The sequence below is a fragment of the Trifolium pratense genome, linkage group LG7, assembly GCF_020283565.1.
Source record: "Trifolium pratense cultivar HEN17-A07 linkage group LG7, ARS_RC_1.1, whole genome shotgun sequence".
Classification (NCBI taxonomy): Eukaryota; Viridiplantae; Streptophyta; class Magnoliopsida; order Fabales; family Fabaceae; genus Trifolium; species Trifolium pratense.
The window spans coordinates 49,550,963-49,566,010 of NC_060065.1; the positions used below are offsets into that span (position 1 = coordinate 49,550,963).

Below are 15,048 nucleotides of genomic sequence, written 5' to 3' on the forward strand. Positions count from 1 at the left end.
AATTAGTAGCAACTCTCCATGTAATATATTGAGTTTTTATTAATCAATAGAATGAGAATTACATCTCAATTCACCAGGCTCTGATATTCAAGAATTAGGATTAGAGGTGGGAACAGGCCAGGCCGGCCTACATGGCTTTAAGGCCTAGCCTACATAGGCTCAGGCCAGGCCAGCCTATTTCTTTAAATAGAGCAGGCCAATGCTTTTTTATAAGCCTATTTAGCTAAAAAGGCCAGGCCGCAGGCCATTAAAAAAGCCTTTGAGGCCTACTAGGCCGGCCTATTTAAGTTAACATGAATAATATTTTTATTACGATTATTATTTATATATTAAAATTTATACTTTGATTAAATTATAAATCTATTAACTTTTTAAGTAATTTAAGTTTATTAATCTACAATAGTTTTTAACATATATAAATGTATTATTATAAACTAGAATTGAAATATGATGACATATATAGTCAAATTCTCTAAAATATCAAATGGAACATTATTTTATTAGTTCATAAGTATATTTCAAAATAAATATAATTATTTATTTAAATATGTTCATATGAAATAGGCTTTTAAACAGGCTAACATGCCACATCAGACTTTCAAAAGGTCAGACTCAGGCCTAGAATTTAAGCCTATGATAGGCCACAAGCCAGGCTCAGACCTTCGATTTTTTGACAGGCCAGGCTCAGGCTTGGCAAAGCCTAGCTCGGCCTAGCCTATTCCCACCTCTAATTAGGATGTTCCTTTTTTACATTATATACTAAGATAATTATTTTGTATTTCTTGTTCCATTTAATTTAATGCAATTGGTTTAATATTGATAATTTATATGTTTATAAGAATAAGGATGATTTTTTATATATATTATATGAAATATAAATCGATAATTTTTTTTAAAAAAATTATATTTTTTTATTAAGGGATTACTTTTATATTTTGCACAGAGCCTCCTAAAACTCGAAGATGCCCCTGCCAGCAGACTAAGCAGGGTGATATTATTATGAAAAATGATCAAATATTAAACAAGTGATATAGATAGGACTTATTGAAAATAATATCTACCATTGGCGGGTCTATAATATCGTTATATTCTATTAATTTTTTTTTTTTTTTTTTTACAATAGTAATTTATTTGTTTTGTTTGCTTAATTATTTATGATAGATGTTATGTATGTCTTAAAGACACGTGATAAATAACTTAATATAAAAATATATTTTTAAAAGTTGTGTATTTAACTTTCCATATGTCAAATTGTTGTAGGATAGAAATTTGAAATCGGAGACCTCTCCTCATCTAGTTCTTTCATTACGCCGAGAAGAAGCAGAAAGAAGCTTGGAAGAGATATGGTCAATCTTTATCTTATGGGCAAGACTGCTAAAAAAAGGCTCTTTAAAGTCAAGGAAAAACGAATACGGAAGCTAATGGGAAAGTCGAAATAGGAGAGTACCCATCACCATAAGAGGGAGGTCATTCAAAACCCACAAACTCCATTCGAGAACTGGTGAAAGTTCTCCATGCCAATCCCCTAGCTAACGTAAGGGGAAATCACATAATTTTCAATATAATAGTTGTACTTTTAAGTTTCTTAAAATGTATATTCTCTACACCCTACAAATACAATAACTTGTACCGACGTGTTTAAAAGTATGATGTTGAATTGATTATTGAACAATCTCAAACATATGCATTATGAAATTGCATAGATAATTTTTTATAAAATATATTTGTAACATGTTACTAAACTTTTGAGGTTAAATATATTTCAAATCCACTGTGAGAGAGTTTTCATTGACTCACTGTATACGTCATAATCTTCATCCATGATGACTTAGATGGTATTTTAGAGAATGTTATTAAATAACGTTGAAATGTTAACATCAAAGTTGCTGTGGTGTAGTGGTTATCACGTTAGTCTTACACACTAAAGGTCTCCAGTTCGATCCTGGGCAGCAACAAAACATTTAATTTGTTTGCATTTTTTCGTTGCGGTTCTACTCAGGTAATTGTTTTTGCGGCGCTTCATCTTGCAATTAGTCATTCACTCACAATCTTTTTTTTTTGTGTGTGGTCACTACTAGTCTGTATTGTGACAGTTAATTAGTGAGAATCTTTGCATTAAAAATACATTTTAATTTTACATTATATTGATTCACAAGAGAACAATATATTGTCCTATTTTATATGGTGAGTAGTCCAATGGGGTTGAGTCTAATGGAATATAATTAAGCTAGATTTTTATAATTTGGTGAGCTATGGTTAGAATTTTGACAAAGAGATGTATCCATGTTTAATTTGGTTAGAATTTTAACAAAGAGATGTATCCATGTTTAATGTATGATATGGGGTGTGTTAACGAAACTGTAAATCACTGTTATAGTTCTACTAGGATCAAAGCTAAATATAGAAAAATCACAAGGAAATTTTACTATGGCGGTGATGGTGTATACAATTGTTTTCTCTGGCGATCGAAGAAATAATTCTAAATAAAATTTCTCAACATTCAATATGAAACTTCTTTAACATTTTAGAGAAAAATACCTCATGTCATTGGTGGAGTTTCTTTATGGCCGAAGTAGGCCATCCATTGCATCATTTTTTATTTTTTTTATAGATGAAATCGTGAAAACTATCCATATTTATTTAACTTAAAAAGTATTAAATTATATTATTGACACTTAAATTAATTTGTTAGTTTGTTCTATTAAAAAAAATTATTCTATTGTAGTTTTAAGCCATAAGTGTTAGACACTTTAATCATTTAGTCCATGAAAAAAAAAACAAAGACATTCTAATCATTTTAAGTCATTTTGACTAGGGGTGGCAATGAGTGCCCATGGATGCGGGTTTGATACTACCCAAACTCACACTCATATATTTGGGAGCCACCCAAATCCAAACTCAAATGTTGTTCGGGTGGGAAAATGAAACACGCATCCGCTGGGTTCGGGTTTTTTCACCCAAACCCGAAACTCGTAACAAGAACATGCATAATTGATTATCTGTTCAAATCCGACCCAAACTATATTTGATAAAATGCAAAATGTAGTATAATTTGGTAATATAGTTTGTAAATTTCAAAATAGTTTTTTTTTTTACTAAACAATTCATCAAATGTTATCATCACTACTGCATGCACAAGTACAACATTTAAAAACTTAAAATGGAGCAAAATACATAGGAGTAAATAGGTAATTTAATATATAAACGGGTGAGTGAATGAGTTTCGGGTGTGGCTTTGATATTACTCAAACCCACACTCATATATTCGGGTGCCACCCGAACCCAAACTCAAATTCAGTCAACTCGGATTTCGCCCGTTGACTTGGGTTTGGGTTCGGATGGGTCTATCGGATTTGGGTTTTCCTGCCATCCCTAATTTTGGCCCGGTAAGTTACTATTATTATATTTTTTTAGTCCTTTAATTTATAAATATTATAAACTTTAGTAACAAGTTACAACATAGACTTAAGAGATCAAAATTAAATAAAATAAAAAAAAAAAAACTTGAAAACTAAAGTGTTTAAAATTTGTAACTTAAGAGACAAAAATAAAATGAAATTTTTTTTAAGAGACTAAAGTGAAAATTAAAAGTAATTTAAAAGACTGCAAATATAATTTAGCTATTAAAAATTAAAACACATTCCATAAATTTTAAAATATTATGGTTTCATAACGTATCACATATATATGATAAATCTTTTGAAACTCCACCACCTTCTGATGGAAAACAAAAAAAAAGGTTCGCATCATTATAAAAAAAAGAAAAAAGACTTAAGAAAAATGAAAAAGAGAACGTGGAAAAGAGTTAGTTTTACTCAATTTGCCAAGTTTTGAAGCTTAGTAAAAACAAAGAAAATGGTTGGTGAAGAAGATACCTTTCAACGTCAGGAAAGGGATGTGTTAGTTGCCTTTCACGTCTTTGCTTCACAAAAACCCTTTACCTGACTTGTTAAACAAATTCACATGTGTTTCTATAACAATAAAAAATAAAAAATCACATTTAGTCAAAAAAAAATCACATGTTTCCAGTGACAAATCTTTAATTGTTATTTCTAATAAAAAAATATTGGTTTCATTTCAATATTAATAAAAAAAAATATAAGAAAAAATGGAACAACTTTTTTAGTATTAATCATTTGGTTCTTATGAAAGAAAGTCCGGTAATCTATAGTTCCTTGAGCAGAAATTATTGGCAGAAATTAAGAGCACAATTATCGGTTATGCCTTAACCTGCCAAAGAGCGGGTCTTGTTGTTGCATATGGATAATTGACATTTTTTCAACGTTTCCAAACTTATAACGCTTCTCTGTTTCATAACGTTTCTTATGTGTCACATGTGTACATGTGATTTTTCTTTTTTCCTTCTACCAATTAAATCCTTGGTTTTTAAATTCAATGGGACCCATTTGAGAGTTTTTAGTGAGTTGCATGGATATTTAATAATTGTGGTTGAGTTGTTTAAATAATTGAAAAGTGTAAAATAATATAAATAATTACTCTCTCTGTTGCAAAATATAAGTCACTTTGGTCAAATTACACAATTTAAGAAATGTAATTAATGTTGTATGGAAAAGAGAAATTATGAGTTAGTTTACAAAATTATCTTTCATTAATGGTATATGAAAGATAAATTGAAGAATTGAAATTAGAGAGAGTAATAAATAGTTAAGAGTATAATGGAAAAAATAACATTAAATGATTCATTGGTAATGTAAAGTGACTTATAATTTTGTACTAATTTTTTTTCTTCACAAAATGACTTATATTTTGAAACAAAGTGAATAAATGAGACTCACTTAAAAAACTCAAATGGGTTCTATGGATGTTGATGGTCTAAGGCCTTGTCTGCTTTGTGAAAACACCTTCTACTGTATTTCCATTTTCTAAAATTTGTGTTAATTATGTACTTACTAACAAAAAGATAATAGACCCTTGAAGTCAACAACCATGTGTGTTTTTTTAAAACCAATAAAAATACCAAAAAGATGTTTTTGTTATTTTCATAAATGCATACTTTCGAGCTAGTATTTCATTTTTTTTTTTACAATAACAAAATAATATTCATTCATTCAAATTGATAGATTACATCAAATACAATCACATAATCAACATCGCTAAAAACGTAAAGGATGAATCTGCGAACAAAACTCACAGTATCCAAGTTAATAGCATACAACGGCAAAATGCCTACAACAAATAATATGATAAAGTTAAAGTCACCGAAGTATCCATGCCTCCGGATCTGCAGCGTTGAAGCTCAATTCATTGGTTGAATCTGTAATTGACTGAAGCCGATCTTTTCAATAGAAATCAAATGAACACCGCACAATACGGGACAACAAAAACATCGCACAAGATGACGAAAAACACAACGCCACACTCAGACGGCGAAATCACAAAGAAAACACAAAAGAAAATGAAAATAGAAAATGTTTCTACAAACTAAAATGAAACATTGCTTCCTTACAAAAGGAAGAAAACTAGAAAGAAAATTACAAAAGGAAGAAAACTAGTCGGGCAATTTTCTTAGAGTACTTGGTCCCCTCTTATAATGGAAAAAGGAAGAAAACTAAAATGAATTTGTCCCTAGGATGGATCTAAAAACTTCAATTAATGGTGCAAAATCAAATACTATAAATGGTTATATAAATTAATGACGGTTTTCAAATACCGTTAACTATTTATTTTAGTTTGATTTATTGCACATGTAATTAACTGATATATTGCAATTAGCAACGAATTTTTTATTTTGTTTTCTAAATATTGTCATTTCATATAGCCTTTCAAATATAATGATACCAAAAAAGAAATGTATATTTTTTACCAACAAAAAAAAAAAAGAATTTGGTGGCGGAGAACCTCGGTCACTATATCTTGCGGGCTTTTGAGACTTCATTCAAGGGTCATCTGATATTTTGCTCGCTGAATTGTATAATATCTACAAGAGCATCTTGCTTGCCAAATACAATGGTATTGAAAAACTTGTCTGTTACTCTGACTTTTTATACTGTGTTAATCTCCTCAAAGGTCCCGAGTGGGCGAGTCAAATATCATATTCATGTTGTGTTGACCCAAGACATAAATGAACTACTATCCCAAACCAATATTTCTCTTTATCATACACTTAAAGAGGGGAATAAATATGCAGATTTATTCGCTAAACTTTGAGCCTCTGCAGATGCCGACCTCTTAACTCATATTTCTCCTTCGGAAGACGTTCATTGGATTCTTCAAATTCAAAACGATGCAATGGAAACTTATTTCTTTGTTAATAGTTTTCTATTTTTAGTTTGTTTATTCTTTCTTCCTTAAAAAAAAAACCAAATATATATTTTTTATATATGATTTTTTCCAAAAAAAAAAAAAAGAAAAGAAATACTAATAAACGTAAGGATGGAAAACACAAGAGGAAGAATATACAGACAAAAATTCGAATCTACTCCTACCTATATCCTTATCCTAATAACTACTAATTAATCATCACCGTTGATAATAAATAATGAAGGGTCACCAATTAATTCACATACTCCTCACGCATTATTCACCATTGCAGAAATAAAACACTGCAACAATTTCAAAACACTCTCAAAATTTCTGAATCACTTTCTTTTTTCTCTCTCTCGCAAACACTTTTTTTCTCATATCTTCCAATTTTCCATCTTAATTTTCCCTCACTTTCTCGGTTCTACAAATCCTAGCGCTTTTCTTCCTTACCGGCGACACATGGAGATGTCAATGGAAGATTTGCGCTCGTTCGAAATCCTTTCTATGATTCTTTCCGCCTTTTTCCGTTTCGCTCGATCTCCTCGAATACCGAAGAATTCTATACAAATTACGCCTACAAAACCTAGTTTCATGCTTGCTTGTTAAGGTTTCTTCTTCAAATTTCTATTTATAGCTTTTCGTTTAATTTTCCCCCTTTTATGCTCGAAATTGAAAAAACTATTAATGCATTTGTCAAGTATTTGATGTTAGTGTGAATTTGTTTATCCATATTTTGGTGTATGGTATGCTTCTAAGGTTTGAAATTGGTGTATGATATATTTCTAGGGTTTGAAATCGTGATCTGGAAATAGGTTAGGAGATTATTGTTTTTAGAATTTCAGAGAAAAATCTTGTTCTATTTGCTATTTTGGGGGAAAAATCGTGATTTTGAAGTTTGTGTGGTGTTGAATTTTGCATTTGGTATTTTTGGGGAAAAATTCAAAATGGGTGGAAAGTTGGAATTGGGGCATCCGAATGTTGGTGCTTGCTGCAATCCAAGAGAGAAAGGAGCGAGGATTATACTTCGACACATTAGAGCTCAAGGGCATCCCTACATTGAGTTACGCGAAAATGGAAAAAAATTCATATATTTCTGCGTTTTATGTCTTGCTCGATGCTACAGTGATAGTGTTGTGTTTGAACACTTGAATGGGAAGCTTCATAGGAAGAGACTGGCTTCTGCTAGAAGTACTATGATGAAGCCAAATCCATGGCCTTTCAGTGATGGTCTTATATTCTTTGATGCTTTGGCTGAAAATGATAAAGTACAGGAAACTGCAACTGCTGACCAAAATAGATTGTTGAAGCTAATTGAAAGTGGCGATGATAATAATAGTCGTGCTATTGTGCCGTTTGGTGAAGAGGCACAGTCAAATGTTAAACCAATTGCGACGGATGATACACAGGCTGATGGTTCTATGTTGGTGATTCCATGTTTGAAGATTGCATCTGAAACTGTTGATGTAAAAGTTAAGAAAGTTGGCTGGGGAAAGATTTCTGCCAGGTTTGCTGAGAAGTATGGCTCCTCAAATGGGAAAGAAATTAGAAGGATTTGGTGTGAATGGTTGGGTAAAGAGAATAGTCAACAAGATGACATCGAGGTTCAAGAGCATGACTTTGCTGTTGTAATTTTCCCTTATAGTTATGATTTGGGTCGGGACAAAGTTCTCGAGGATACTAAGTCATTACTGCCATCTGCCTCCATGGTAGAACTGGAAAATGAGAGGGAATGTGGTCGAAAGAGAAAAGCACCATCATCTGACATTGAAGATGATGGTGAATTTATCCGCAATCAATACATTGCATCTGCAGAAGAGTCCTCGCCTTTGAGGAATGCCCCCACAACATCAACACTTGATCGATCTAACAGTCCACCTCTTCACACCAAGGTTGTTTCAAACAGGGCTATGAGGAAGGCAATCAGACGCCGAGAGCGCTTAGCAGCAGAGAAAGTATGTAACATCTGTCAACTAAACATGATTCCTGGTAAAGATGTAGCAACATTTTTTAATTTGAAGACTGGAAGAATAGCTTGCTGCAGTCGCAATCCAACTGGGGTACAATTATATCATTATGCTCTGATCTTGTTTTACTATATTTATTTGCAATTAGTAATAAAGCAAGCATGTGTATAAACTTGAGATATTGAAAGTTGAAACTGCATTTTATTCACAATAAATGTATTCAAAACTTTGGAGAAGGGTTACATTCATTTTTCAATTATCAAAACAGAAAACTTATATTTCATCTATATGTAGGCTTTTCATGTGTTTCATACGGCCTGCGTCATACACTGGATACTCTTGTGTGAATATGAAATAATCACAAATTGTTTAGTTAATCAAAATGCTAGTCAAGAAGGGAAGAAAAAGATTGTAACAGGTTCTGGTAAAGAAGACAGGGACATAAAACATGTTTTCTGTCCAGAGTGTCAAGGTGCCGGTCTGGTCAGTGCAGATCAACTGGAGCATCCAAAATTCTGTTCACTATCCCAGGTTTGTTCATTACATGGAGAATCCTTTCTTAATCCTTCATCTTATATAATCTCCATTCCCTTTTGGTTTTCTTTGAGCATTTATATCTTAATTTTAGGTTAATATTGCCTTGTGTTTAAAAAAAGTTTATTTGGAATAAATAATCTTTGCGCAGATGTTCAGATTGAAATTAAAGATAATTCTACAGCGCAAAGAATGGATCAAGAGTTCTGAAGATACGTCGAATTGCTCAATTGGATTTCACTTCCCTTCGGATTCTGAAGCGATAGCTGAGGTCTTTTACATTTCTACAATTGATTTTCATCTAAACTTAATGATGAGTTTTTGATCTTTTAACATACATTGTGATGGTTTTGGTTACAGGAAAAAGTGGAGCCAATAAAAATGTTGCAGTTCTATCGTGCTGATGGTGAATAAGAATTGTCCGAGTGTTACACAGCCTGTAGACTGCTGTATATCTGATTACATATGTTGGCTTTGCATTTTAACATCTGTGTAGTGTTTTAGGTAAATGTAGATTGAAAAAGACGAGTTATATAACCTCGCAGACAGTCTCAATATTTAACAATGTGTGGCCATGTTCTTATGGCATATGTGTACATGGTAAAGGAATATCAAATACTAGTATTGTTCTAGGGTTGCATTCTTGCTCCCTCACTTCTTATTTCTGCTCTATTTATTTCCCAATTATGTAGTTAATCATTGTTATCCTTATTCACACATATGGATTCAGTAGTAGAGTTTTTTTTTTTTTTTTTTTTGGTTTATAATAGTAGAGTTTTACATCTCATAGTTATCTCGATAGATTTCGATGGTTAAGACTCTGATGAGCGCTGAACCTTGTACGTCTAATAATGACGAGTTATGTATCTTCTCATAGTACCGTGGATGCGAACTTTCTACAAAAAGTCCATCCACCCATTATTTTACTCCTATCTCATTCCCTATGGACATAAAATTTCCTATTTGTCACGAGTTTCCCACACAGGTCATGTTTTCATTCAATGGTATTGAGGTTAATGGTTACGTGAAATCTTTAATTCTAGCTTCTTTTTGTACTTTACGATTTATCTCTTGCATTGAAGATAAAAACTGAACACAATACATTTTGTTAACTAATAGGCTTTAGTGGTTAATGAAGCAAAAAGTCACATGGTGATTGAAAGTGGAGTTATTAGAGATAAACAGTGTTAAGGTGGTAGGGAGGTATCCGTCACATTTAGAGAAAAATGAGGTTGATGTTTCCTTAAAATCATGATCCTATTAGTAAGATCATTTTAATGAGTTTTTATATGGCTAAATCTTACAAATAAAAATTTAAATTCTTTCAAAAAATTATATTTTCTCATCCAAACACACTTTTAAGAGACTTTCTTCACCTTTAGTGATTTTACTATCATTCACCTGATCTGCTCAATTTCAAATATAAAATTATCTAACTTCCCTTTGTCATCCTTCTCCATTTACCAGATTTTGCTTTTAAAAATACTATGTTGATATTTTGCAAAGAAAAAAAAAATAGTGTTGATGAAGGACGACGAAAGAGTTTGGAAGATTGGAGATATGGTTAGAAGACAAAGCTGATGGCGGCGACAATCTCGACGGTGTTGTGGGATTTTCTGCAAACACTCAAATGTCCAAATCAGTGGAAGTATGAGTGAATTTTTTTTCGTGACAAGACGAGAGTGGTAGAAATGAACAATGTCAATGCATACCTTGTCATTGATTAAGCAAAGAAATAACAATAACTAAGTCAATATAATTGTACTTAATATTTTCTTTTTGTAATTAAAAGATATCTCCACACGCAACCGCGGATATTAGTCCTCTCAAGATACAGAGATCCGTTAACAAATGTTTTCTCATACGCACTTATCAGGAATCAAACCTTAAACAAATAATTAAGAGACTCAAATATCCACCACTTATGTGACACTATGATGTAATGATCCTTAATCTTAATTTCAATCAAACTACAAATGACAGAGCCGGCAAGACTGAATATTTTTACAAGTGAATACATTGAGTTGTGAACATATGAGAGCTGCCAAGGAAACATGTGCCGGCCTGCAATATGAACATAATTAAGATTAGCTGGACAAAATCCCAGTTCTCTAATTAATCCAAAGCTTCATTATATAAACAACAATTCACTTGACATTTCCAAAAATTAAGGTGATTAGCACGGTATAATTGCACAATAATTAAAATGGCATATTATTATTATTGGCACCAAATGAAAAAGTTGATATGCTTTTTAATGTTTGTATCTATGATTGCTCTTGTACAGACTTCATTGACACAAGGAAGGAAACTTTGTGACACAAAAGAGAGACTTGGTACTCTTGCATTGATGCTTCCAAAAGGCTTTGTGCCACCTTCAGGACCAAGTCCTAACATAGACATACATACCTGAAATTGCATTCAACTGCATGTCTATGTCCATTTTTCTTTCTTTTTTCAAGAAATAATTAGAATTTTGCCTTTTAAAATGAATAAGTGGATGTGTCAGGTTTCGACTCCAATCCTTACATATTACATGCAATGCAATGTCCTTGAGTTATGTTGTGTTTCTATTGTTGCCTTTTACACTTTTTGTTACATTTTATTTTGAAACTGTGAGACAAATTTCTTGTGTACTATCATCAAAAAGAAAAGGAAAAAAAAAAACAAGAAGAAGAAGAAGATGAATCACTATTACAAATTAAATTTAGACATTCCAAAATACCATTTCATCGATCAAATAGTTTGAGCAGTAATATTCGAATCAATTGAGAGTACGCAAGTTCAATTCTCTCATGAACAAAATAACACGCAACATCTCTCAAAATTAGTTCAACTCTCGGGTTTCGAACTATTTTTGACTTGAGGTAATTGCTCTAAATCTTTTAGAATTGAGTATTGGGCTTAACTCATTCTTACAAAACCGGCTTGTAAGGTGAGAGTTGCCTCTAGTTTATAAACACTTATTCAGGTCATCTCGCAATCGATGTGAGACTTCTTAATACACCTCATCGCACCCATTACTATTGGGCTTGGTGCGTGGATATAAAAGATAGGTGATCCGATAGCAAAAACCTGATAACATGTGGGCCAACGAATCGTGGAGAGGCTCTAATATCATCTTAGAAATGGATGATGGACCTGACTCATCCTTACAAAACCGGCTTGTAAGGTGAGGATTGCCTCTAGTTTATAAACACTTATTCAGGCCATCTCGCAACCGATGTGGTCTTCTTAACAAAATCCTTTCCAACTCATCGGAAAATATTTTTTAGTAGTGTATTTTTGTCTGAATGAGCAATGTGGAGGAAGCACAATCACCGTATATTGTACTGTACAAATACAATTCTAACATGTTTTTGGGCCTCCAGCCCAGGTCTTCATCCCAAAAAAAAAAACAGGAATATTACTATATGAACTATGAAATGCAAATGAAAATCTTTCAGGTTTGATTCTTCTTGCTTGAAACATTGAACAAGAAAAAATGATGTTAATTCGCTCAATAAACAAAACCTTAAACACATATTCTGTTCCTAGGTTTCTTCAAATGTACACAACAAAAACCTCAATTGGTTTCTCAGCATTAGAAAATCGCATATTGAAGAATGGTGACCCTAGAACTTCAATGACTCCTATTCTGAACCAATGGGTTGAACAAGGTAAAGAAGTTACTCGACCTGTACTTCATCGTATCATCACTCGTCTCGCTAATTATCGTCGTTTTTCACATGCCCTTCAGGTAAAATCTTCAAAGTTTCAATCTTTATTGTCTTTTTAGTGAAATTGATTTAGAGCATGTAATCAATGTAGCTGTTTTGGATTGATGTTCATTTTGTTGGGAAATTATGTACAAAGGTCTTGTTTGGATAAATAACTTAATTTGCAGGTTATAGTATAAACACTTATGATATATAAGCGCTTATTATAAGCTATTTTTGCAATAAAAGATAATATAAAGTCAAATTGTTTTCATATGAGTTATAAATAAGTTGTTTTTAAAAACTATTCTAGAAAGCTTATGGAAATAAGCTGAAAATAGCTTATGAACATGTCATAAGTTGTTTTAGTAAGTTATACCAAATAGTCTTACAGGTGTTTATGTCAGTAGATAAGCTCAAATAAGTCAATCCAAACAAGCCCAAACAAATCTCATTATATACTTAGAGCATTAGACTTCCAACTCCTTTAACCTTTAGCTCAAACTAGTTGAGCTACGCACCCCCTTGTGTGTTTAGTTGGTTGGTTTAGAATAACTCTTTCTCTGTATATAAGCTCCATTTCAAATTATTATTTATGTTTGGTTGAAGGGTTTTGGAGGATTTTAGAGGGGAGGGTTTTTGGAAGGCTAAGTCTATATTTTGGTTTTGATATTTTGAAAATATTGAAAGGATAACATAATATATGATCATATAACATTTCAATCCAACTTAATTGATTTTTAGGCTTAAATGCAATTTTTGGCTCAGGGACAGAAAGAAAGGTAGAGAAAGAGATAAACTCACTAATTTGCTCAAATAACTTGTTATTGCTTGAATACCAAAACACTAGGTGATGACCGGTGAGCCCTATATTCTACTCTTGTAGGGCTTTACATTACAAAGTAGAAAGATCTAGAGACATTTAATGCTAGTACTTGATTATAAGAAATATCTAGAGATAGTAAGGATACTCTATCCTTGAATGTGTGGGTTTGAAGGTTGCTTGTTATTCATTCCTATGCAGATACTAATTTGATTGTGAAATCATATTCAACGACTGTATATGTCATTTGCATCATTCAACCACTAATTTTAATCATGCTATATCTTCCATGGACTATTTATTTTTATTGTATCATTGTCAAATTACTCTCTTAGGTATCAGAATGGTTGAGCAATAACAGTAAAAATGATTTATCTACCGGAGACATTGCTAAACGGCTCAACCTGATATCTAAAGTTCATGGTCTAGAACAAGCAGAGAGATTTTTCAAAGGCATCCCTGAAGCTAAAATTGGATTCAAGATCTATGCTGCTCTTTTAAACTGTTATACAGAACATAAATCTTTGGAGGAAGCAGAGGTCACCATGGAGAAAATTAAGAAGTTGCGTCCCGTGGACATGACAGTTTGTTATAATATGATGTTAAAACTATATGCTCAGAAAGGTAAACATGAAAAATTAGATAGGTTGATGCAAGAAATGCAAGAGAAGGACATTTGCAACGGCGCTACGTATACCATTAGGTTGAATGCTTATGTAAATTCTAGAGACATAGAAGGGATGGAGAAGCTACTAATGCAAATGGAAGCCGATCCTGTGGCAACTGTGGACTGGTATACATATGCTACAGCTGCAAATGGTTATATGAAAGTCGGCATTGTTGAGAAGGCCTCGGCAATGATGAAGAAATCGGAAAATTCAGTTAATGATCGGGCGAGAAAGACTGCGTATGAATCTCTTCTAACCATGCATGCTGCAATTGGAAACAAGGACGAGGTTTATCGACTCTGGAATAGGTGTAAAAATCCTAGAAATTCTTTCAACTCAAGTTACTTATGTATGCTAAGCTCATTAGTGAAACTCGATGACGTTGAAGGCGCGGAGAAGATTTTGCAAGAATGGGAATCTGGAAATCCAAGATTCGACATCAGAATTCCAAATATGATGATCACTGCTTACTGTAAATGGGGTCTGTTCGATAAGGCTGAGGCGTATATCAAGAGACTTTTAGATGATGGCAAGGAATTAGACGGAAGTACATGGGACCGTTTATCGTCTGCGTATCACACAGATAATGCTATGGAAAAAGCAGTTGAAACATTGAAGAAAGCGACGTTGGGAATTCGACGTGGATGGAAGCCTAACCACGTGACTTTCGGAGCTTGTATCAAGTATCTGAAAGAAAAATTAGATGTGGAACAAGCTCTTGAGATTCTGAAATTATTTAAAGAAAATGGTCATATCTCAGCAACTACCTATGATAGACTAGTAAGTTATGTTCATGGTGAAATAGCTGATGCAGAAGCCATGGATCTTATCAAACAAAATTTCATGATTGAAAAGGTTCAACTTGATGATGAAGAAAATTAAATGTTTCAATGTAAAAGATATTTGCAAATGATGTGTTCAATTATTTTCAACTTTTGCCTTGGCTGTTGACTATAGTTATTTGTTTTCCTCCTGTTTTAGAGACTTTGTTGCACCTTTCATTGTTATGTCTCTGATTTAATTGGCATCCTAATTTATTCACTCTCTTTTTTTCTAAAACAAGATGATCTTATGTCACTAAAAATTATTGATAAAAA

General features: G+C 32.6%; 2 protein-coding genes and 1 non-coding gene across 3 annotated transcripts; all 3 read left to right on the top strand.

The window, feature by feature from the left end:
* Positions 1-1,882: 1,882 nt before the first annotated feature.
* On the top strand, positions 1,883-1,955 carry TRNAV-UAC. The gene has a single exon. It is a non-coding gene; the product is annotated as a tRNA-Val (tRNA).
* A 4,524-nt stretch (positions 1,956-6,479) lies between these two features.
* LOC123897959 lies at positions 6,480-9,423 on the top strand. Its single transcript, XM_045948795.1, has 4 exons — positions 6,480-8,321; positions 8,523-8,759; positions 8,914-9,033; positions 9,123-9,423. Exons 1-4 carry the CDS (start codon positions 7,209-7,211, stop codon positions 9,174-9,176), a joined length of 1,524 nt encoding a protein of 507 aa, XP_045804751.1. The 5' UTR covers positions 6,480-7,208; the 3' UTR covers positions 9,177-9,423.
* A 2,759-nt stretch (positions 9,424-12,182) lies between these two features.
* On the top strand, positions 12,183-14,900 carry LOC123899656 (pentatricopeptide repeat-containing protein At2g20710, mitochondrial-like). Its single transcript, XM_045950843.1, has 2 exons — positions 12,183-12,501; positions 13,619-14,900. The coding sequence occupies exons 1-2, from the start codon at positions 12,247-12,249 to the stop codon at positions 14,831-14,833; spliced, it is 1,470 nt and encodes a 489-aa protein (XP_045806799.1). The 5' UTR covers positions 12,183-12,246; the 3' UTR covers positions 14,834-14,900.
* Positions 14,901-15,048: the final 148 nt, after the last annotated feature.

Coding starts and splice junctions, on each gene's coding strand:
- LOC123899656 (XM_045950843.1), top strand. CDS start 12,247: ATGATGTTAATTCGCTCAATAAACAAAACCTTAAACACATATTCTGTT. Junction 12,502..13,618: donor GTTTTTCACATGCCCTTCAG/GTAAAATCTTCA, acceptor TTACTCTCTTAG/GTATCAGAATGGTTGAGCAA.
- LOC123897959 (XM_045948795.1), top strand. CDS start 7,209: ATGGGTGGAAAGTTGGAATTGGGGCATCCGAATGTTGGTGCTTGCTGC. Junction 8,322..8,522: donor GCAGTCGCAATCCAACTGGG/GTACAATTATAT, acceptor ATCTATATGTAG/GCTTTTCATGTGTTTCATAC. Junction 8,760..8,913: donor AATTCTGTTCACTATCCCAG/GTTTGTTCATTA, acceptor ATCTTTGCGCAG/ATGTTCAGATTGAAATTAAA.